This window comes from Asterias rubens, chromosome 10 (genome assembly GCF_902459465.1).
Source record: "Asterias rubens chromosome 10, eAstRub1.3, whole genome shotgun sequence".
Taxonomy (NCBI): Eukaryota; Metazoa; Echinodermata; class Asteroidea; order Forcipulatida; family Asteriidae; genus Asterias; species Asterias rubens.
Genome location: NC_047071.1, coordinates 5,595,384 through 5,621,190, shown reverse-complemented (window position 1 = coordinate 5,621,190; position 25,807 = coordinate 5,595,384). Strand labels below are relative to the sequence as shown.

Sequence of the window (25,807 nt, the reverse complement as noted above, 5' to 3'; positions counted from 1 at the left end):
TGTCTGGAATAACAAAGACCATGGATTCAATCTCAAATCATGTGTAAAGTGTAGTGTCAGTGTAACTTAGTCAAAGTGTGAAAAAATCAAACAAATACAAACAACGACCAATTAAGAGTACAGTAAATGAAAGTGGGGGATGTCTTGAATTAAAAAACATGTTACACATGGGTAAGACAAGACAAGTGACATCATTTCCTAGAACAAGGTTACTGGTCAGTACTGGTCATTCTGGGAACCATGAGGTCAAAGCCTAAGAATGTGTGTATAGATAAAGTGTGCTACTATTTAAGAAATGTGAGTGTTCCTTGAAGTAACAAGTACAGACTCGGACTATGTATATTGAGGGATGAGCATTAACAGTTGTGTGCTACAACTGAGGGCAGATATTTGTCAGGTTACAGTTGTTCATTGGGATGCTCCCTTCTGATTTGTGTGCACGTTTGCCCAGTTTGGTAACAATACTTTTTGTACGTTATCTGCGTGAATCAACGAAACAATAGTGTGACTTCAGAAGAGCAAAGTTTGAATAAATCGCACAGGAGGATGGATCCGGGAGAAAGGTGTTGGACTCCAGAAGAGCAACTTTTAGGGGATTCAGCACAAGAACCAACTCGACCATCCACTGTTGTCAATCAAGAAGTACGTATTATGTAATTTACTTTGCACCTTTTAAAGGCAGTGGACACTATTGGTAATTACTCAAAATAATTATTAGCATAAAACCTTTCTTGGTGACGAGTAATGGGGAGAGGTTGATGGTATAAAACATTGTGATAAACGGCTCCCTCTAAAGTGCCATAGTTTTCGAGAAAGAAGTAATTTTCCACGAATTTGATTTCGAGACCTCAGATTTAGAACTTGAGGTCTCAAAATCAACCATCTAAACGCACACAACTTCGTGTGACTAAGGTGTTTTTTCTTTCATTATTATCTCGCAAGTTCGATGACCGATTGAGCTCAAATTTTCACAGGTTTGTTATTTTATGCATATGTTGAGATACACCAACTGTGAGGGCTAGTCTTTGACAATTACCAATAGTGTACACTGCCTTTAAAGTACAAAGAAGATTCCACTCACAGCCACCTCTCAGAAAAATATGTCTTTTTAAGCAGCGATATGTCTGTTGAGTTTAGCATTATTTTTTTACAAAGACAGAGGTTAAACTTAAAATTGTCATTATAAGCAATATGCCATACGTTGCTATATGCCTCCCGCCCGGGTTGTCCCTACCCTCTGTTACTCTTTTATCCAATCTCTTTATCTTAATAGAGTGCATGTACACTATGGCCTTGCAGTTTCTTTGCATGTGGAAGCGAATTTATCAATATTGCTCGCACTTTAATTAAATCAACAACAAAATAACTTTGTCTCTGAGCCATTAGTTAATGGCGATTTTTGGAATAATGAGTCTGAACATCAACCTATCTGTAGGCCTACACTCCTACACTAATGTTGAATTGATAAATTTTGAAAACAAATAATATTAAAAACAATGTTTTGTTTTTTGTTTTTTGCCCCTAAATTTTGCCTACACTTATATTAGTTTTGTTTTTGTTAATTTAAAGTTTTCTAATAATGCACTAATTTAAAAAGTTTAAACGTTTTTCCAATATATACAGAATTAAATTAACAATTTAATAGGGGGTGTTTTCTGATGTCACACATAACCGACATACAATCCTTTTTATGTCAAACTAATTTAATTAACATATAAATGTTTACTAAATGTTCTACTATAAAATAAGGTGACCGCTGTAGTTGATTTCCGTGTTAACACACAATTCTTCAAAACCAAACACAATATTCCAAACAATACACTTCAAAAAGGCTCCCAATTGTAACCTTTTTTATGTGACAGGATAAAATAACAATAAACTAAGCTTATGAAGCGCCTTACATCTATGAATGGACCCCAAATATCTCAAAAGAGGCAGAAATAACGAAAGAGCATTAAAGATTTCTAAAATATAAACCAAAACAATGGACCAGTCAATAATTAAAACCACACACCACAAAATTAAAAAAGTTATGAGAATGGCCCTTAAGTATTTATTTCATTGTCATTAAACAGATCAAAGACAACGAGGGTGGTTCAAGTTGCTACATTTGTCACACGAACACAGAAGGGGATGGCAAGCTGAAAAAGTTCAATGATGGGATATTGACAACAGTAAAGAATGCTGCTGCCTTGCGTAAAAAATTAAACTGTGACAAGTACTTTGAGGTTACACAAAAGATTTTGGAAAGCAATGATCAAGAATCTACTCTCAGCTATCACCCTTCTTGTCATAAGTGTTACACAGAAGTGAAGCGTCAGAAAGAACCCCTGTCACCTGACAACGAACCCACCACCAAACAGGCTTACATCGAGACGATGCAGTGTCCTTCCCAAGTCCAACCAGCAGGGCCTGTTGAAAGGTCATTGTATTTTCTGGGGCAAAAGCCGTAAAAAGAAAAGTGGAAAAGAGGAGCCAAGACTAAAGGTAGCCACATTAGCTGGCTGTGAGTCACTTTGCCAACGAGTCAAGTATTCGGAAAATGAACGCTTCAAGAGTCTCATTAGGAGTGGCATTGACCTAATCGCAAAGGAGGCAGAATACCACAAGTCCTGCCGTGTTCAGTTCCTGAGGGAGACTGATGAGCAAGAGAGGCCTACTGTTCCAGCGAGCTCATCTCAGTCATACCACAAGAGGGCATTTGAATCTGTACTGACCTTTGTACAGAATGAGGTGATAGGAAAGCAACGATCTGTGTTAGTCAGTGATTTACATGATCTGTACAAAGAGGAGTACATCATCATTGGAGGAGATGATGCAGACATACAGACATACACAGTCCAAAATCTTACCAGGAAGGTAAACGATCGATTGAAAGAGCAAGTTACAATCAAATTAGTGGACCAGTGAAAAGGCAACTTCATGAGGATAAAGCAGTATGAAGAGGATAGCAAGTTAAGATGGGCAGCTCTCCAACTTAGATCGCAGATAATGCAGCTCCCAAAAACAAAAACCCCAAATCCAGCAACAGTCCAAAATTTGAAGGTATGTGCTCCACAGATACCTTCACAGCTGGACCTGTTCTTCAGAAATCTTCTTGGTGGCATCGCCCCAACTGTCAGTGCCGTACACAAGGAAACAGTTGACTGAAATGTATCTGCAATGGCATCAGATGCAATTTATAACGTCACTCGTGGAACAGTAAAACCCTGGAAACACACAGCCATGGGTCTCGGGTTTGCATTTCTAGGCAATTTCCAAATCGAACTGGCTTTCTACGGAGCAGTTGGTACATTCATAAATGAAAGTGGGATAGAATTAACTCTCACCGAAGCTGACATCTTGGCAGAAGGTTCAATGATGGGTTTCATCTAGGGGAAGTTCTACAACAGATGTGCACGGATTCATGGTCTACTTGCTAACGTTTTGGAGCAAAAGTTGTACAGTCGCTTTCTCCAAGCCATACCTGAAGAGGACTGTTACTCCTTCCAACAGGTAATGTCCACAGTCCCGTTGGACCAAGGACTAGCAGAAGAACACCTATCAGATCCACTTGTGACCAATCACCTGCAGATGTACGAGGACTTTTTCCAGTCAACTCTTGATGGAAGTCTCGCAGCAACAGTTATGGGCAATTTACATCTTCCTGATCAATCGCCTCCACAGAGAACTGCAGAGATGCGTAAAAATAAATGATCTCGGTGGCTACATTCATGTTTTCCAAACGATGCTAGCTGTGTTCTTCTCCCTGAATCGACCAAACTATGCCAGATGGGGAACACTTTTCCTACGGAAGTTGAAGAGTGCTGACCCAAAAATGCTTGAAGTAATGGAGAAGGGTGCATTTTCCATCAGACGCATCAGGAAGGGTTACAGTAGATCAGCTGTTGATCTCTCTTTGGAGCAGACGGTCAACTGGGACGCTTCATCCCAAATAAAGGGAGTTGTCACCTTCAGAAATTCTGATCATGCAATGCGCCGGTGGTCATTGACTATGACTCAGAGGGCTATGGCAGTTACCGAACTACGAACATTCACTGGACTTGAAGTGGGAGAAAATGCAGCAGCTCAATGTCGTCCCTCATGAATAAAAAGGGACAACAGTCAGATGGCCGCACTGAGTGCAAAGATTGATGATTTCTGCAACCCGTTCACAGATGATGCACCCAATTCCTTGGTGAATATGGCAACTGGCCAAATAGTTTCAAAGGCTACAGAGTTATATTTAATCAACACACCAAAAAGGGGTCAAGACGATAGAGATAAATTTTGCATTGAACTCGACAACGACAACAGTCGCTTTCTCAAACCGGTCAAACGGACACGCGTTCAGAACTTTGTCGCACAAAATGTCAAGAAGAAAAAAGGTACTGCCTCCAAGACAACACTGAGAGCTTGAGGGACACGTTTGTTCGCATGATCGTAGTCATTGCGGAGAAGACAGCATTTGACCGGAAGGTTCTCTCTTACCCCATAACGAATTACCCTACTGTCACTTGCACACTGCGATGGGGCGCATGTGAAAACCACCAAATCAGCACTGCTGAAAAAGCTTGAGTCCCTCCAGACAGCAACAATCATGGATGGCGAGTTACTGAGTAGTTATGTACACGTCTACGACGGAGGTCTTCTTCTCCATTCTGTCCTCTCACAAACAAACATAGGAGCATCATATGCATCAATTGCTCGGATGATGCTTTCAGTTGTATGTTTAGGGAGAGCTAGCGAAGTACATGTTTGCCTCGACAAATGTGTAGAGAACTCCATCAAAGACAGTGAGAGAAAGTTGCAGGGGCGCAGTTGACTCGGTATATGTTATAACCGGGTCAGATCAGACAATCAGACAGAGTGGAAAAAACTTCTCACCAATGGAGTATTCAAGAATGAACTCGCCAAGTTCCTCCTGAAAGAGTGGGGGAAAGATCATTACTGGAATATATTGGGTGGAAAGACCTTGTTTGCTTCTTACGGTGGCGAGTGTTTCCAGTTTATCCCTGATGAGCACAATCATATTACTCAATCCAGCCCAGCACAACTCCAAGGTGACCATGAAGAGGCCGGCACCCTAATTGCTTTCCACGTCACAAATATCACATCAAGCAATGTCCTGGTCAGAGCATCTGATACTGATGTTTTGGTAATACTGATTGGTGCACTTGGGCAGCAACGTCGAGAAGTCCGGTCCTTAGCCAACATCATCATGGACTGTGGCATGGGAAACAGCAGGAGGTACATCAATGTGACCAACATTGCTGACGTCCTTGAAGAGTGCAAACCTGGACTTCCCAGAGCACTACCTGGATACCATGCCTTCACTGGATGTGACTTTACGTCAGCCTTTTACAGGTAGGCAAAAGTTCAATTGCCTTGCACTAAAACATATTTATAAAATGCCCCACTCAAACCAGACTTATGAAGGGGAGTTCGTTTGTCTGTGAGATAACACTGAAATGTACTACATGTAAATAGAACAGTGGTTTCATCTGGAACTTGTAACTTATCTTTTTCAGGAAGGGCAAAACTAAACCCCTCGACATCATTGAGAAGGACAAGACTGGTTGTTACGTAAACCTATTCATCAGTATGGGTGAAGTGCATGGTTGTTGATCTGGATGTCGCATCAGAATTCGTCTGCTGCATGTACGCACAAAGCAAGACTCGAAGTGTCAATGAAGCACGATACAACAAACTGATGCAAATGAGTGGCAAAGTAGATAAGGTAGGCAAGGCAATGACAAACATGATAATAATAATAAAAGTGACAATAGTAATAATAATGATAATAATAAAAGATCTAACAAAGCACAGAATTCGCCTAAAAAGGCGCCCAAGGCACTTCACACAAACAATAATAGTAAGAATTAAAACAGTTTGTGTAGGCCTAATTATGCAATTTTTCAACTTTCAGGAGAATCCACTTGCAAACATCAAACGAATTGACTGTGCCTTGCTGCCGCCTTCTCGTCCGACTCTTGATATGAAGGTTCAACGAGCACAGTATGTTACAGCATTGTGGACACAAGCTGTGACAGCATCTCCTGGGGATGGTTTGTCACCTACCGATTATGGATGGTGTGTGAAGGACAACCTCTTGAAGCCAACCTGGTTTGAAGGGCCGGCCATACCAGACACTTTATTTACTGATGGCAGTAACGACGAGGACTTGGAGGTCGAGGACATGGAGGTCGACGACGGTGACAGCGATTCCGAGTTGGATGAAGAAACTGTTGATGGACTAGTGAGCACTGCAGATGGCGAAGCGTGGAGCGAAGAGTCAGATTCAGAGGAGGAAGAGGAGGATTATTTGTAGGAGAAAAAACTCTATTGGGATCAGGTTGGGGAGTATGGGGTAATGACCGTCATTGTCCAGTAGGTTGTACGCTGCCATAAATAAATTATAATGAAACTATTATGTTTAAGTGAATAAGCAACACTACAAGTTAAGAGCCTCAGCAACGGAAATTGTTTGAGATGTCTGTTTGGGTTTCTCAACTTCAGACAAAACAAGCGTGCTGAGATATGGACGTGTGTAAATCAATTACAAAGTAAATGTTGAAGTAAATAATAACAATTTAACTATTTAATAGATGTTAAATTTGCATCGGGATAAAGAATATTAATTTTTGGTTGTACCCATATACACCGATGTGTGTAGCACTGTATACTCAGTACTTTCCCCGAGTCCTGTGAAAAAAATCAAAGGCATTTTTACTCGGGTGGGATTCGAACCCACGACCCTTGCAATTCTAGAGCAGTGTCTTACCAACTAGACCACCGAGATTGCCCGGTAGCTAGAGGCAGTTCGAATCCTATGTTTAGCAGCGGGTACTGCAAACGATTTAATAGATGTTAAATTTGCATCGGGATAAAGAATATTAATTTTTGGTTGTACCCAATGGGAAAGTGTAAAGACATTGCCAAATACCCAGACAAACCACATAGTTATCGTGATAGATAAACACGTGGTAGAATATGCCATTTATGCTCAGTCTGATGACTATCAGCAATTTCAACTGGTCAAAGCTAATAGCCCTGTCCATAGCCCTGTCACTGATGAATCAGAGGTACTGGAAACACCAAGCACATCAGAGAGCACATCTTGTGCAGACGCTGATGGTAACAACATTCGTGTAGGCCAGTGGTGTGTAGTGAAATATGATGAAGAACAGTTTGCAGGAGAAGTGAAACAGATTGGAGATCATGGAGATTAAATTCACCACCAAGTTCTTAATATTAAAGATTCCATGTACATGTACATGTATGTGCAAAAAAATGACAAAGTGAGTGTTAATTTGTTGCTGATCACTTAATAAGACAAATTCTTAATTAGTCTTTTGTTGTTCAGATAAAGTTTGAGATCAAAGAGTCAAAGTTTGTCAAGTTTTTAAAATTGAAATTTATGATTTTGGTACCAACACTGGTTGAGTGTAATCAATTGTATTAATTAACTAGCTACATGTATCACTGGCCTCACATGTAACATGTTGAATTCGTGTTTTGGACAAGTTTTATAACAGGTAAAATTCATTTTGAAATCAATCTGAAACATTTTTGTTTTCGTTACTAGCTGGTAATCAGTCACTGGCTTAATTAGTGTTTAATTGCTTTATTGGTTGCTAATTTGGATAGTTTGAACTTTAAAAAGATTAGTTTTTAGTCATGTTATATTGCAACACAGTTAAATTTTTATTAGATTGTATTTTCCAACAAAAATATGATCTATAACTCTCACTGTGTACATGTAGTAGATTGAGCATTTCAATTGTCCTTCCGTTACCGTCCTTCCGTTACCGAATCATAATTAATGTTTTCCATTGTTATGGGATTACCAAATATAAATCTGTCATTTTAAATAAGGCTGAATGTTCACAAAACATCATAGATCGTATTTAGTAGCTTTGAAATAACATTGGCAAAGAAACTTCACAGAGTTTTGAGAAAATGTGTCATACTTGAAATACCCATGTCCGTTTTGATGTCCTTCCGTTACCGACCTTATTAATATGCATAATATGTAAACGACAAATAACTCTGATCAAATTTTCGGTGGAATTGAAAGGTTTTAGGTGTCATCCCATAATTATGGTATTAACTTGATTTTAACAAAAAAAGTCTTCATTACATTTGTGTTTGAAACATGAAAATGCTGTCTGAATGTCCTTCCGTTACCGTGGAATTGCCCTTATATAATTAATCTGTGTTCTTGTTACCTGAGTAGCTTTAAGCGATTTTCAGGACTTTTGGGACTTTGTAATGTGCATGTTTATGCAAATATAAACCAAAGTTCCATTTTCACATCTGTTTTGCAACCGGAAGTAACCATTCGAAGGCGCATGTTTTTTTTTTAGCAGGGAAGTTGTGACAGATGGTCATATAATGCATAGCCCTGTGCGTAAATCCAGCACTGCTTTGTTTTCAACAGGGTTGAAAATCAGGAAACAAAGACGCTCAAAAAACAAACACGATTGACAAGGCCATAAGGAAACTAATTGAATTCTAACAAAAGCAACAAGATGAGAGTGTGGGTTCATCTTAAGATGAAACAGGAGTGTTTCGTGGGAGACGGAGAAGTTAAACAAGAAGCAAAACAAATGTGAAGAGAGAGAAGAGGGTTGGAGGCAGGGAAGGTAAAGTTTTCTAATGACTTGATCCTTAAACTGGTTGCCATGTTTGGCAATAGGCAACAATGATTGAGCTACCAGCAGAACCCAAAGCAGTATCAAAGCTTCAGAAACAAGGCTCAGTGCACCTATCGCAGATCAGCAGAAAAGTGTACAGATAGCTATAGAAGAGGCCTTGACGGAACTAAGACCCCAAACAAAAGAGACGTGATTCCAGTGGCTCTGAGACTCCTTCACCTGCTGACCGTCATCTTTTTCAAAGTACACACTTTCAATTTCTGGCAACACACTAACTTTTCACCTGACCGGTGCTTTGGTCTACTAAAAAGTCTCTTCTGAAAGAAAAAAAGACTGTCATCGGTCAATTATATAGCTGATGTTGTCTCCAAGTCAACAGAGCGTAGAATCAACATCCCCCACTTGGTTGGCATTAAAGATGGCACTACAGCATGAGTCCGGTCCTGCTGAAATGCATGAACTTCAGTCATGTGACTACATACAAAATAGGGAGAATGCTCCTTTCTTCTCTATAGTTCTTCTCTTGCGTTCACAGTCAGCGCTGATAGGTTTACCCCCTCAACCACCAGAAGGTGCAATATAGCATGAGTCCGGTCCTGCTGAATTGCATGAACAAACAGTCATGTGACTACAGACAAAAAAGGGAGAATGCTCCTTTTTGGTACAACAGTTCGGTTGAGTATTGATCGTTCATCAAGGTACACATTTTGTTTCTCGTGGCTTTTACAATAACTTAATTGTGTTCAGGTGCATGATTACTCCAGCAGCTACAGCAAAGCACTGTATATGGAAAGAAAGCGTTATTTATTAAGCAGGCCCTACTGAGCAGGCCCTAATCCTTTTTATTAGTGTACATAGCCATATAAAAGCAAATGCAGACAATTAGTCTCTCTCACTCTTCTCCAGCTTTTGGGAAAAGCAAGGTTGTATCTCTCTAACTTATATAGTCGTAGTATTTATTAAGGTTCATTTATTGTGGTTGTCCAAAGGCTGACTGGAAACTGAATTGTTAGTACACTACTCCTATACAGCAACCTTTCAGCTGGAGGACACCATTAGGGTATAAAGTAATATCTCTTAATAATTAAATATAAATAGTAGCTAGTAATTGTATTTGTGAGCTCTAAAATTTTTGAATGAATTCACAGCTGACCAGCGCCGCCGAATGAGGCCTAATGTCGCCCAGACTCAGAAATAGGGTAAGTGTATATAATTGTAACTAAATACCCTATACCGTAAAGTGCAGGTCTCCGCAAAGTGGTGTCCCTGAATGACGAGGTCCGCATCTATGCTTCAGTCCTGCCACCATGATCTTGACAATGAAAAAAAGGGTGGTGAATCTCCACAAACGAGGCGAACTGGGGGAAGTTGCCAGGAGAGTTCACCAAGAGGAGAGTGCGGCACCAGAGAGGCCAAGTGTGTGTGTTGCTCAAGTGGATGGAGCACCAGTGGTGTCAGCAGAGGAGGAGGCAATCGGTGCTTTCACTCTCTCCCTGCCCCATCGCAGCACTGGAGGAAACTGGAGGCGCCCCCTGCACCAGTCATTATCCGCAGGGAAAAACCAGAGGCAATGTGATCAATGAGAGCGCCTTAGCCCGCCTCCCCATCAGCCTCTTCGACCTCATCTACAAAATGTAAGTCGTCATCGATTCCCCCATTGGAGTCCCCTGCTGACTACGAGATGCCCCCACCCCCGGGAAAAATCTGGAGACTGGTTACGATTCGTGTGAAGACGATTGTAGAAACAGTCTACAAAAATTGGGTTGTACATGTGTGATTTTTAGTAACTCATTTTAACCCCACCTTGAATTTTCTTAATGTTTTTTTTTCTATTTATTGCTATTTAATTGTTGTAAATCACATCCAATGTGGCCTGTGGGCCACGAAATGTGCTACCAATACTATAAAATATAAAAAAATGGACCCACCTGCAATTCATCCATTAAATAAAATGAAATAAAACTTTGTGAGCAACCTAAATATGGAGATAACAGTATGAGTGGGTAAAGAGGAAAAGGATGTACTATTCTGGCTATTTTTGCGCTTTAGAGACTTGTCTAACCTTTTTTGCCACTTTCATGAGGGCCATTCCTCTTAAAAAGAGTGCAACACAAAACTTAATTTGATCTCTGACCACCTCTTTATATGGATCAGGAACTAAAATAATTTATTTGATATGAATTTCTTTTTATATTTTATACATTACAGAAGGCGTTCACCGCAGATAGCTGCGAAAATCAGCAGAAGACGCCCTCCCATCAGGAAGACTGTCCTGCTGAAGCGTCTTGCAAGCGGTAGCAAGGGCAAGAGGTCAACTCTGTCGAAGCGAAAACACAATTTAAAAAAAAAAAAACATGCACTTTGGCAAATAACTGGAGCTGAAGTCTAGCTTGTTGTGAAAACAAAGAGAAAGAACTTAGCTGTTAAAACCTACTATGGTGGCTCGAAAGAGCTGGTGATACGATTTAAGACTGATGGAGTTAAGACATGCAAGAAGTTTGTGAACTATTTCAAAAGTTTGAAAAAGGTTCAAGCGACGATAAGGAGGAAGATGATGACCTGGTTGTTGGACCTCTTGAGCCCAATAAAGCATTGCTTTTCCCAAATTTTATGCAGAGTTCGTTGCCAATAAGAGCACCAACATCTACCGAGACTGAAGCACCTAGAACCTTAGACAAAGGAACACCTGGTGCTTCCTCTAGCACCAATAATGTAACAATTTCAGTTGCGTCCACTTCCAAAGCTCATCTGCCACACTGAACCAATGATGAGCTGAAGAAAAAACAGACAATACAAAAGACTGTCTCAAAACCCCCAAATGCACCAAGCAAACCCCCCAATAGTAGCACTTCTAAGGACTCGGTGGACCTAGGAACACTTGGTGCTTCCTCTATCACCAATAATTTAAAAATTTCAGTTGCATCCAGCTCATCCGCCACACCGACCCAATGAGCTGAAGAAAAAACAGACAGTACAAAAGACTGTCTCGAAACCCCCAAGTGCACCAAACCTGTTGAGAAAAATGGTGGATGTCTCTAAGGTAATATCTGTATCCAACATGTCTAAAGGTATGTGAGTTGACTACAAATCATTCCACTTAGGCCAAATACTGGAGATCAACTCTAATAATAAAATAGAGTTAACTTTGTACAGGAGAAATCCAGAAGGTTGGACGGTTAAATTGTTTGCTTGCTTATTTGGTTTTCAATAATCATGTTCACGCAGATTATTCCTCTTAATAACTATGCCTGATCGTTATCCAATTCCACACATCCACGATTCCACTGCAACTTTGAACGGAAAAACAATTTGTTTTCCAAGATTACTCTAGCGAGAGCATAAAACAGATTCCTATAGAGCCTAGTGACATCTATAAAACAGCCGACTATGGTGACTATGAAGTTTGGAAATTGCTCTTGTTGAACATAAGGATTATTGACCCTTGACTTAATGTGACGAAAGCAAGCAGTAAGGAATCGGCAGCAAAATGAGCTTTTGCTATTAACTGAGTAATTGGTAGGTTTAAGAGGCTTCTCCCGCATGTAATGTCAGCTTCTTGTTCAATTGTTAAGTATTGCCTATATTTTGTTCTTTGCAGATGTCAGAAGTGGGTTCAGAACACGCGTCACTGTGACCTCCTTCAAAGAACACCCTTATACGTATCCTCCAACTGTCGATTGTGCGTTGAGCAATTTGAGCTCCAAGAATTCTCCAACAAACAAACAAAAAAACAGGTTGAACTGGAACGCAGTTCCAAATTTATTGAACGTTCCAAATCCCCCCAAACCTGTGAACTCCCAGCGCCGCATACTGAAGAGAAAGAGTGAGGTGGTTTCAACACCAACAGAAACAAAAGAAGGTATGAACAGTTTACAAACATCACATTGCTCAAGTCTTTTCCCACACACATATTGAAATGCTATAGGTGATGCAGTTAGAATCTGGTAGTAGTGAAGATTATGAGGTCTGAGCCACTTGACTTAAAGAAGGATTAGCTGTGCAAGTGTTTGAAATTATTAGATGAGTTTACAGCAAATTCATCTAATAAATTCAAAAACAAAAAGTAACGTAAACAAAACTAAATTTCTGTTGGCCCATATATGTAATCACAGTCCACTTGGAAATTGTTTTGCTCACTGCTGATCCTTTTTTAACAGGTCCCACGTTCTGTCATCGAGACTTGATTCAAACTGTACCATATATTATTCATGCCAGACTCAGATTTATTTTTACTACACAGTTGTAGGTATAATATTAACAAATTATTATCTGGTTACTTTAGAATTAGTTTACAGACACTGGACACTATTGCTAATTGTCAAAGACCAGTCTACTCACTTGGTGCATCTCAACATACATGTAATATGCATAAAATAACAAACCTGTGAAAATTTGATCTCAGTTAGTCCTCAAATTTGCGAGATAATAATGAAAGAAAAAAACACCCTTGTAACACAAAGTTTTGTGCTCTCAGCTGTCAGTTTTTCAACAATCGGAAATTATCCTACCAAATCATTGTCACAAGGAAGTGAAGATTACAGATTGTTTGTGAAGAAGCACACTGCAGCATGCCAGATACAAACGGTGTTTCGGGGTTATCTCACTAGGAAGATCCTTGTTGAAAAAGGTTGGAATACACAACCATGTGACAAACATAAGCCTATGCAAAATCACAAAATATCAGAGGAAATCCAGGCGATATAAGTAGTAAGGGTTTGTCCAAAGCAACCACAAGCGGAAAGAGACTTATTTTAAATATGTCGTTTGTTCTCATGGGAGCTGTGCCAAATCAGCCTAGCACAAAAATGGACGCAAGATAAACTGACGACAACAATTATTTCACTTTACGGTAAGGTTAGCTGAAGCCTACCTGGGAACACCAAAGGATGTTCAACAAAAACGTACCACGTGAATGGAAATACTCTAAATAATGGCAAAGGGAGTCCTGATACTCTAAGGGAAGCTCTTCAGCGCAGGTAGATTGTTCTTGATTACTCAAGTGTCTTGAAGAGAATATGCTCGTCGACAAACAGTTGCACACACCAATTTTAACTGACATACTCTGTAACGTCACTCAACAACCAACACTGCACGATCAGCAATCCAACCATAAAATTTGTTTTTGATCAGTCTCATAAACAAGTCCAAGATGAGGTGCTCTTCAATGAAATGTGATAAAAGCTTCAGTGTAGAGCGTAATGTTTCAGTGTTTTGCGCAAATATGAGGAGGACGGAAGTTAAGAAAGATTCAAAGAACTCTTGCCAAGAACAAGCTATATTCTTTGGGTAGGCCCCCTAATGTTGCTATTTCACCTGAAGATAAAAGGGTCAAGTACATGTACATTGTAGGAAGCAAAAAGCAAACAATGACCAGGAACATCCGAGACAAAAATTGGATAATTACAGCTTGCCAGAAAATCCTTTGTATAAAGCTCTGTAATAATTATATGAACATCATCTCATGTAAATTATTTTGATCACCAGCCACAAACTGTATGACTCTTGAATAAACTATACAACGTATCATGTTTGATGTATCTGCAATGCATTGCATGGCACTACAACCTCATTCAATTCGTCTAGATAAATCATGAATGAACGACAAAGTATTATTGGGAGTAAAATGGTCAATGTATCATTAAGGCTGCTGAAACTTTACTTATATCAACCTCAAAGGGGTATTGAAGAATACAAATCCTAGGTTGAGACATGAATTCACGGCTTGATTATTGATGACCAATAGCGATACTACTCAGGTGAACTGTTATAGCGCCCTCTCCTGTTTGCAATACAAACAGGCCAAAGTTCATATTATTTTACTTTGCATTATGTGCAATTTTCTTAATTCATTTATGGTGAATTTCACAAGCACTGCATAGTTGAGGGTAGAGCTGCTGTACTAAGACACCAGCTGTTACTTCAAATTCAAGATTGTTGTGTTTTAAACGATGGCTTGAAGACATCAAGCACTTATGTGAAGAGGCTGACATACCATCTGTGGCAGCAGGACACCTAGCAAGGAACAGAGACCTATGGAGACTCTTAGTTGGGAAGCCATCTCCGGGATCTACCTCGGGAGTACGTCTATGATGATGATGACGATGTGTTTTAATGGGGGAATACAATTCAGCATTTCTATCAAGTTAATGTCCCCCATCAAATATGTTATGTTAAGTTTGTTTACACTTGTTCTGAGTATATTTAATGTGAGATACTTTCCGAAGCAACTTATTTCTAAACTACTGGTAATGTTGTGTAAGGATAGTTTTTAGTATGGTGATTAGCCAGCTTGAAATTGTGCATTACTTAATTACTCAACTACTTTTCCTCAACTACTTTTCCTCATCAATTGAGTCGGGTATAGACGATGTGACCTAAGTTTACATTTAAACCGCCCTCTGTTGAAAAAACACTATATACGTCATGTTTCGTCGGGAAAAAAGACACATAGTCATGGTGAGATTGCATACACTTTCTAGCTGGCTGCCAAAACACAAAGGTTTTGCCCGGCGGTATGCGCGAATCATGTTATGGTTTTCGTGTGACGCCAGCAGTCACATTGTCTATATAGACAGGGAGTTAGGACAAAAGTGTCAAGACCAAAACTAAAACCCACAAGGAGATTTAAGTCGTTGGCTGTTCACACGCAGCCTACAACACTTTGACAGTTTGCAATTAATCAAGGTAACATTTGCAAAATAAAGAAACTTAAATTTTTAGTTTTGAAATAAATCTTGACAGTGGGCCTAACAATTTTCACACTGCATATATTTGTCATTAGGAATTCTTCAAGTGCGCAAATTTTAGGGTTGATACAATTTATAGACCGTCGCTGTCCGACATCAATTCCTCCTGAGGTCACACTGAGCTTCTTGACACAGGTTCAAGCCACTTTCATAACATCTACACTCAGCACAGAGAACAAATTTACACCTTTTGTTTCACATTGTGATAGTATCAAACATAGTTCTCATGTTTTTCTATGGTTCAACCATGGAGGTATGGTTAAACCGTCCTCCATACAACACACAATGACTGGCTGCTATGTGTTCATCTAGATTATTGCATCAATCTATTGCTACTTGACTTCAAGGCACATCTCCACCTTCTAAATCAACCATAGCTGCCATTAACTCTTCATCACTCTCTGTTAGATCAGTGGTCACATCATCTACATTATTCACTCCTGACCACCGGGTATACCTGTGCTCTATGTTACCTTCTACTTGAAAAGCTGCGGCCAATAGCTCTTCATCACTATCACCACTCGTATTGGTTACCGGTGAAGATGCCTGGTGTTCAGCTTGAATAGCAGCAGTTAGTAATTCCTCATCCTCAAAGTCATAGATTGGTAGAAGGTGTGATGGTAGTGGTACGTCCACTGACTTGTAACCAGTCGCTTTACAATCTGGATCATGGCACTTCTGGTAGTAGACGCCCTTCTTAAGATCAACCACAATCCTATCAGGGAAGAGTAATTCATAAAGGTCATCAATTATAAAGTGCCACAGAGTATACAACAGCAGTAACTACTATAAAAACAGTGTTAAAGGATTATGGATTCCAGGGGGTAGAGTTCCGTAAGACACGGCACTTGCAGCTCAACATCTTTACCAGACCAGAATCTATTTTCAGAACCAGATTCTTGATCTTGACCTTGACCTCACTGGTTTGTCAAATCTAAATTTGGCTGTTTCCAGAAATGCAACTGGCTATTGAAAACAAATAAACAAAAGATCCACACTAAATTGAAAAGGGCATGTCCTGATGGGGTCAACGTGTTCAGAATCTGTGGGTGTTTCATTAGCTTCCTGTGTGTACCGTGAGTTTACACCCATGGTACCCATGAAACGAGGCTTATCGAATGCTGTGGGAAAATTAAGGTCAGAGGTTATTGAGAAGCTGCTTACAAGCACAAGGACAGCTCCTTCATCTGCTGAATTGGAATGCATCTGAATTGAAATGCATCTGAATTGGAATGCATCTGAATTGGAATGCATCTGAATTGAAATGCATGTGTCCGTGAATACACAATTTAATCATAATAAAGGGACACACCGACTTTGTTGGGTTATTTAGGCTACAAAATACACTAAAGCATGATTCTAAAGGTCTTCCAGGAATGGAGAGAATAGTTGGGGCCAGGAATGCTTGATATTGCATCATATTCTGGTTAATTTCTTTGTATTCTTCGTGACGATCTTTGGATGTACGTCGAAGCACGATGGTCTACCTCCATCGTCGAAGAATTTGCCTGCTCCGTATGTTTATGCTGGTTGTTTATAATACATGGATAGACTGGATCCTTATGCTGCGTCATAATAAAAATTGCTATAAACAAAGCACCAGTCTAATTGCAACATTGTGCGACAATGTCATGAAGATTTGACAGTTGCAACGGCTGGAAACACGTATACGCTGGCCTTTTACCGCTTTGGGGTTTTAAAATCATTTTTCGCTAATTACGTTACATTTTGATGATTTTTTTTTACAGCAACCATCATGTCAAAAACATTATTTATGATTCTACACCCCTAAATTGCGTAAACGGTGAGTAGGTGTGTCCCTTTAATTTTGATTTTTTACCCATACACCGATGGGTGTTAGCACTGTAAACTCAGTTCTTTCCCCGAGTCCTGTGAAACAATATCACAGGCATGTTACTTGGGTGGGATTCGAACCCACGACCCTTGCAATTCTAGAGCAGTGTCTTACCAACTAGACTACCGAGGTTGCCCAGTAGCTAGAGGCAGTTCGAATCCTATGTTTTTGCAGCGGGAGGAGTGTTGGCTCTGAACAGAGCCTCGTGGTCTCAAAAATTCAAACAGTATCCTCTGCTCATTCCATAAGACTAGCAGAGTATACTGTTTGAAACGTCGAGACTACGTTCCTCCCGAAAGAGATTCTCCACATGACTGTAGCCACAAGTTGACCATTTATAGAAACAAAATGGCTTTTGACTTACATGATATTATTGCTCTTGTGCTGTCTATTAATGTTCCCACACCAACGATTCTTAACGACATCATAGATGAGAAGTTGACCTTGTGTAAAGTAGACCCAACGTCTTATGTCTCCTTGGATACCACCATTAGTGATGACAGTCAAGATGAAATCATCTACCTCAGGATAAGGAGAGTGAGCGAACCCTTCAAGCTGTCCTGAGCTTGATTCTACAAAGGTCAAACACACAAATCATTAAATGTCAGTCCCGACTTGACTCTAGAAAGATTAAACAAATCAATCATCACATGTCAGTCCTGGGTTAGACTCTAGAAAGGTCAAACACACAAATCAGCACATTTCAGTCCTCAGCTTGACTCTAGAAAGATTAAACAAATCAGTCATCAAATGTCAGTCCTGGGTTTGACTCTAGAAAGATTAAACAAATCAGTCATCACATTTCAGTCCTGGGTTTGACTCTAGAAAGGTCAAACACACAAATCATCACATGTCAGTCCAGGGTTTGACTCTAGAAAGGTCAAACACACAAATCATCAGATGTCAGTCTTCAGTTTGACTCTAGAAAGACTAAACATACAAATCGTCACATGTCAGTCCTGGGTTTGACTCTAGAAAGATCAAACATACAACCCGTCACATGTCATGGGTTTGGGGCTACATACCTTCCCTTGGTTTGTCTTTCATCACAGCCACATCACATGATGTCTTCCATTTGTCATCATGGTCCATTGTAAGCACCATCATATTGGGACTGTATCTAGAAATTTCAATTATAGAAAATAAACGTTTATATAAATCAGCAAACATTTGAAATTGTGTGCTTAATATAGATGTTAAAGCCAGAGGACACTATTGGTAATTGTCAAAGATCAGTCTTCTCACTTGGTGTATCTCAACATGCATGTTTGCATAAAATAACAAGCCTCTGAAAATTTGAGCTCAATTCGTCAAAGTTGCGAGATATTAACAAAAGAAAACACACCCTTGTCACACGAAGTTGTATGCTTTCACATGCTTGATTTTGAGACCTCAAATTCTAAATCTGAGGTCTCGAAATCAAATTCCTGAAAAATTAATTCTTTCTTGAAAACTACGTCACTTCAGAGGGAGCCGTTTCTCACAATGTTTTATACTATCAACAGCTCCCCATTACTCAAATTATCAAGTAGGTATTCATGCTATATAATTATTTTGAGTAATTACCGATACTGTCCACAGCCTTTAAATCTGCATAGGGGATCAAAGAATATTATCAGGTTTTCACCTTACTCATTTCTCAAAAACTACAGCACCTTGGGAGGAGAGCTTTCTACTAGCTTTATCTTAAAGGAACACGTTGCCTTGGATCGAACCAGTTGGTCTCTAAAAAGCGTTTGTAACCGATTTTTTATAAAATACATATGTTTGGAAAGGTGTTTTAAAAGTAGAATACATTGATCCACACAAATTTGCCTCAAAATTGCGTGGTTTTCTTTTTACTGTGCGAAACTAACACGGTCGGCCATTTATGGGAGTCAAAAGTTTGACTCCCATAAATGGCTGACCGTGTTAGTCGACGAGGTAAAAGGAAAACCGTGCAATTTTTAGGCATGTTTGTGTGTATCATTATATTCTACTTTTACAACATCTTTCTACTCGTTTGCATTTTATAACAAACGGTTACAAATGCTTTTCAAAGACCAACTCGACCGATCCAAGGCAAAATGTTCCTTTAAAACCCTACAAGTTTAATGTCAATCTGTGCAAATCTTGAAAAAGTACCTGAATCCTTCAAAGTACAAATGTTTGGCCAGAAATTAGGATTTCAACATTGCCGTTCCAGCAAACCCCACATAAAAGTTTTCTGTTGTAAAAAGTCCTTAAATAGACAGTGACCACGGCACGTTACAATATTCTCATCAAGATATTTTCTAATACATTTGTACGTCTCATATTGTTATACTTGTTATACAAAATGTGCGGTTTCTTTAATGTTATCAAAGCAATGTTGATGACAGTCAAAGTGAAGGAATTGTGATTAACGCATTTACCTTACATTAGTGATGAGAGAGTCTAGAAATAAGTGTCTTTCTGTAGCTACTTGAGTGGTGTTGGTTTTCTTTGGTAGTTTCGGCTTGTATTGACTGTCTGCTGCAACCCTCAGGGGGTTAGCCTTACCATGCTTGATGCACTTATACAATCGGAAGTTACGATTACGTGTGTACACACCTGCAAAACACATTAAAAACACCATCATTTCAATACAGACAACAAATTTAAATGCACCCACAGTTTTCCCAGTAAACTAAAACACCAGACAGTAACTGTTTACCTCGTCATGAATGTACAAACTGAGCATCCTGTTTATTTTAGCCATGAATAATAAAAATACAAATATAGTGCTCAAGTCCATCACTCGGTGATGCTCATGCATACCATGGCGCTTTAACGTTCAGGGTTCAAAGTTACAGAATAACACAATGTATCATTTACCTCTCCTTTGAGTGTGTCGCAAAATGCACACAACATTGGGATCATATTACACAAACCACAACCCATCAGTACTGTTTTTGTGAATGAGTCACCTCATGTGCATTATGGATGCTTATTGGTTAGCTAGCATGAAATGGGTGGTATCTAGCTAAATATGCCCACATGAACAGTCATGCGCATCAGTAGACACTTTAAAAGAGAAGACACTGTGTGTGTAACTGAAAGGTCCAGGTTGTTACACCATCAGTAGACAGTTAACCAGACAGATGCATACCACCATTTATTATTTCTTTGGAGTATTAAAATTTGGCATTGTAAGATATGTCAGAATTTTATACTTCAAATACAAATGGCGATATAATCGAATATCGCGATATTTACTTGATGATACATCGTGGGATAATAAAGGCAATACCGCCAAAGCTTATTCTGAATATCATGCAAAGGAGTCCTGTCAATTCTAAACAAGCACAAAGGGTAACCAAACGTTTAAGCTTTAAAGAGCATCAGATCAGCAACATAATGTACAATTTGGGGATATCTTGTGCTTAAAGCATGTCTCAAAATAAAGGAACTATTCTACGAATATGAGTGACTTATCGTAAGATTGAGTCAAACAGTGTAGTAGTAAAACAAAGCACCATATTATTACCTTGATCTACAAATAAGACAGCCTTCCCATCTCTGTTTTGAACAAACAGTTGACGAAGCTTGGTCAGGTCATCTATACGACATGTACTTGCATCATGTAATGATTGCTTTGATCTTTTTGCATCTGGTTCCCCGTCTTCATTCATGGTAGCTTGGCTTGTAGTGAGGTCATCTATACGACATGTACTTGCATCATGTAATGATTGCTTCGATCTTTTTGCATCTGGTTCCCTGTCTTCATTCATGATAGCTTGGCTTGCAGTCTGGCAGAGGCATGTGATCTTATGACAAATATGATGCACAAAATTACCTATTGAAAAACCAACAACAAGTTATTGACCACATCCAGAGCTTGAATTAAGGGTAAAGTCCCACAAGACTGGGATGTCGGACACTTCGTACCTTTGCCACTTCGTACCCTGGACACTTCGTACCGTAACCAAATTGGTCACTTCGTACCGTGGGCGGGGTACGAAGTGACCATCAGCTGAGTCAATTCGTACCTTCAGCCGAGTCACTTCATTAAAATGTGTATTCCTAATTTAATGTTCGTTGAGATAACAAATTAATAATAGGCTACTTAATGAATTATAATTTTTGTATGAATATGTGAATGTCATTTTTAATGTAAAATTAATATTTTGTATAAGTTAATTACTGCCAAGGACAACATCTTCTGCCAATATTTTTACAAATATTTTAAAGTCAAACAATCATGCAATCGCCAAAATGGCTCCTTGGTGTCCCAACAAAATAGTAACAGTTGGTTTGATTTGCTTTTATTTATTCATCCAAACACAAAGCACAAAAAAAATCATAAAGGATGCAGAAATCCCAAAATACAAAGGTAGGAAGTGTCTTGTGAGAAGGTTTGAAGTGACTCTTGAGAAGGTACGAAGTGTCTTGTAAGAAGGTACGAAGTGTCCAATCAAATTTGCAGAATGGAGTGGTGATATAAACCTTTATTGCACGGCTAATATCACTACCTGCGTCTTGTGTGCGGCAAGTTTGCTTGAAGATAAATAAGTTATCACAAGCGTGCTCGTGGAAATACAGAAAAGTTAGCGCATCTGCATCCCATATCCAACTCGGCCAACGCAGAAGTGCTATATTTTTTTTTGTATTTGATAACTTCTAATAGAACCATTACTAACTGCGCTACCACTGAGTGAGTTCTCAAATTGGTCTCTGAAATTGTTTTTATTTGAACAAGTGCTCAGAGAAGATTTCTCTCATTTGTCTTACAGGTAAATACATTTTGATACACAACGGCACTGTATTTATCCTGGCAGACAGTGAGGTATTATTATTAAATTAAAAACCCCAAGCATACTGGGCTTGTTTAGTCATGAGTTACTGGCCCGGGGGTAAACACATTGGCCTCGGTACGATGGTACAGTGTCAAGTTCAAGCGCTGGTCACATGTATTCAAATCAAAAGTATGTGTATCAATATCAAGACATGTGTGAACCATACAGCAAACACCACTGAATCATCTTTAGAACCAAGTTTGCAACCAAAAGACGTACTAGTACATGTACCTTCTCTTTTAGAATACAGAATTATCTTTTAGGGACTTTGATCAGACTAATGAGCCATTTACGTACATGTTGGATTTGAATATTGTCTGGTACAGTAATGTGCTTGATCACAAGCTACCGATTAAATTCAAATTTCTCAGACTACCAAACACATACCCATACATGGGTGGCACGGTTGGCTTGTGCGTAAAGCGCTCGCTCTCACCAAGGTGACCCCAGTTCGATTCCCGGTCGGGGCCATATGTGAGTTGAGTTGTACATTGGTTCTCTGCTGTGCCACGAGGGTTTTCCAGACCATCCGGTTTTCCTCCCTCGGGAAAAATCAAACACTTTTGATCTTGGCTGTGCTCTGTGGTCATAATGGGTTGATGTGGCTGGCAGCTGAATGCGTCCTTGCATGCCTGCTTCTCGAACACTTTGTAGCTGCGTCCTTCGCAATTCAGCTCTAGCTGCGAGTAAGGACGATTAGCCCCCCAAATTATTATTATTTTTATGGCACAAGATTTCTATAGGAGGTTTCTATACAAAAGCTTGCCCCAAACCATTTGACATACAATATGTGCACTGTAGCAACTGTCTCTTTAGTCTGAGGAATTCAAATGCAAGTGGTACATTGTGCCTAATCAAGTCATTGTACCAGACATTATTCAAATTGTAGCAGTAATTTGAGGGTCTTAACTAAGCTTGGGCGATAACGATTGATTTTATTCACGATATATCGCCGCCAATATATCGCGATATTCGATATAATCGCGATTAATTAAATTTGACATCATCAGTCTTTAAACGCCCAGTGAAAAGTGTAGAAGAGACAGTCATAGCATAAGAGAGGTGTTCTAATGACATATTCTTCTGGTTTTACTCCAAACCTATGGGGTGCAAGATGTCTCAGCTAGGAAATACATTGCGAAATTGCGATACTTAATCGATATCGCGATATATCGTGATATATCGATATTTCGATTAAAACCAAATCGATCCGATATCGAAATCGTTTCCAAATTAGTATCGCGACATACGATATCGTGGTATTGCCCAAGCTTAGTCTTAACCCAGACAAGATAAAGTGTTTAGGCCTGTATAAGGCGCATCACAATATCAATGCAGATGATAAATCAACTTGAATGAGACTCAACTTTACCTGCTTGGATGTTATCCTTAAATACACAGCCAGGTAGATTAAAGATGAGATGTCTGCTGAATTTACTGTCCGTTGTAGCATCGAGATTAATGACTTGATGAACATGACAAGAGATGTCATAAACCAAACTCAACTCATCACATACAAACTGTAACATCAAAGAGAGATTACAGGATAAATGACTTGATGAACATGACAAGATTATGTCATAAATCAAAATCAACTCATCACACACAAACTGTAACATCATTACAAGATAAATGACTTGATGAAAATGACAAGATTATGTCATAAATCAAACTCAACTCATCACATACAAACTGTAACATCAAAGAGAGATTGCAAGATAAATGACTTGATGAACATGACAAGATTATGTCATAAATCAAAATCAACTCATTACATACAAACAAAGAGAGATTAATAATAACAAGATGGATTGGGTTATGGTGTGGTGGCCGAGCGGATAAGAGCACCAAACTCAAGCTCTGGTTCCTCTGTTCAGCAGAGTGTCACGTGTAGCTTCGAAACCCGGTCGTGACATTTGTGTCCCTGAGCAAGACACTTCACTATAATTGCTTCTCTCCACCCAGGGGTAAATGGGTACATGTGAGGGCAGTGATGGTTCTTCTAATTGATTTATCCGAGTAGCGCATATTAGTGTATACTAACTAACCATCAAGACAAAATAATTCAATATTGGTAAAATTCAACACAAAGATGCAAATATTTTGCCGAATACTTCTGCAATAACCACACCCGATTTAAGCAATCACAGGTGATTGGTGACCCAAAACATGGTGTAACATGCCATGAAGTGTGCGAGTGCGCAGCGTGTCCGTCGTACATGTTCGTTTGTGTGGTTCACAGGGTTTATGTGAATACATTAGATGTTCTTGTGTTGGTTACTGTGCTATTGGACCTCTTAAAACCAATGATAAAACCATTTAACTTTGAGCTGTCTGAACAGGTAGTTTTATTGCTACGGCCCAACGTCATAGAGCTGCTTATACATGTAGTAGGCTCAAAATGTTACTAAACAATTTTCTACTGAGCAAAAGTAAGCAAGAAAGCAGTCTTGGATGTTACTTGTAGAATGCTACTTTGGCTGGTTACCTTATTGTAGTAAGCAGATATCATTATGCTTAGCTACTTTATTGTGCTTCAGCAGCTCTAGGATTTTCAGCCCTGCTTCTTTGACCGATGGGCGCACGATAGAAATGGTTGGAAGTCATCAGTTCCCTTTTTAGCAGTTAAAGGCAGTGGATACTAGTGGTAATTTTCAAAGACTAGCCTTCACAGTTGGTGTATCTCAACATGCATAAAATAACAAACCTTTGAATATTTGAACTCAATCGGTCATCGAAGTTGCGAGATAATAATGAAAGAAAAAGAACCCTTGTCACACGAAGTTGTGTGCGTTTAGATGGTTGATTTTGAGACCTCAAGTTCTGAATCTGAGGTCTTGAAATCAAATTCGTGGAAAATTACTTCTTTCTCGAAAACTATAGCACTTCAGAGGGAGCCGTTTCTCACAATGTTTTATACTATCAATTTCTCCTCAATAGGCGCCTTGTCAAAACCTCCAAGCCGTTCCATTCCGCGTGCATTCTGCGGGAGTCCGCGGATTTTTGTAACAAAAGAACCCGTAGCAACCAGGCATGTCCACGGCCCTGACGGCTCATTTACATGTCAATAAACATGAATATTCTGGCGGCTCCGCGGAGCGACCGGTCGGCCATTGTAAGTTCCAGCTTATGAGCTGACCGGCGGAACCGCGGACGAACATAGGTGGTTAACAAAGGTTTTACCTTTGCAGATTAAACAGCAAAGTGAGGGTGGATGTGTAACTAAAATCCATTTCCTCCAATGTGTGATTTTTATGACTTGGTTGGGCCTACATAACCAAAACATGAATTTCAAAAATGGTTTTCTTTATTCCCGGCTTCGACTGACAAAAGTTGCAGGCTTCGTGCAAACTCCGTTCCAAGTGGGTCAGAGTATCCAGGGGACAATTTTAAATGTTCGTTCTTACTTTCCAAGCGGAAAACATTAGTTTCTTATTCATAAAATCCCAAGTCACTGTCACCAATACAAAAAACTACACACCTGTGCGACTGTGTCCATGTCAAAACAACCAGGTAGTCTGGTTCGTCCAATGTCTGAGGGGGAGAAAGCCACAGTCTCAGAGACACGTGTTTCTATTGGCTGTTGAATTTCCATATAGCGCGTAACGAATGTTTCATTGGTCGATTTTGCCCTACTCAGGCATGAGAATGGGTGATGATAAAAAAACAGGAAAAAATTCAGTTGATTGGAAATGTCAATATTCCATCATTTTTGTGTGCAAAGCACACAATACGAGCGCGCAGCGCGAAGTCCCTTATGGCCGGGGTCCA

At 39.5% G+C, this 25,807-nt stretch overlaps 1 protein-coding gene across 3 annotated transcripts in view; it reads right to left on the bottom strand.

Moving 5' to 3' along the window:
- The window catches only part of LOC117295425 (DNA-directed primase/polymerase protein-like), a 43,712-nt gene that overhangs the window by 5,511 nt on the left and 12,394 nt on the right, over positions 1-25,807 (bottom strand). The window contains exons 5-11 of one of the 3 annotated variants that reach the window (XM_033778076.1): positions 23,409-23,556; positions 20,728-21,036; positions 19,634-19,811; positions 18,266-18,360; positions 17,605-17,812; positions 15,859-16,100; positions 9,958-11,411 (exon numbers count right to left, since the gene is read on the bottom strand). In XM_033778076.1, the coding sequence (XP_033633967.1) occupies positions 11,338-11,411; positions 15,859-16,100; positions 17,605-17,812; positions 18,266-18,360; positions 19,634-19,811; positions 20,728-21,036; positions 23,409-23,556 (1,254 nt within the window). In that variant the 3' untranslated portion in view covers positions 9,958-11,337. Of the gene's footprint in view, positions 1-9,957; positions 11,412-15,481; positions 16,101-17,604; positions 17,813-18,265; positions 18,361-19,633; positions 19,812-20,727; positions 21,037-23,408; positions 23,557-25,807 lie in introns of those variants that run through there. The other 2 variants (XM_033778077.1, XM_033778075.1) reach the window with 2 other exon arrangements.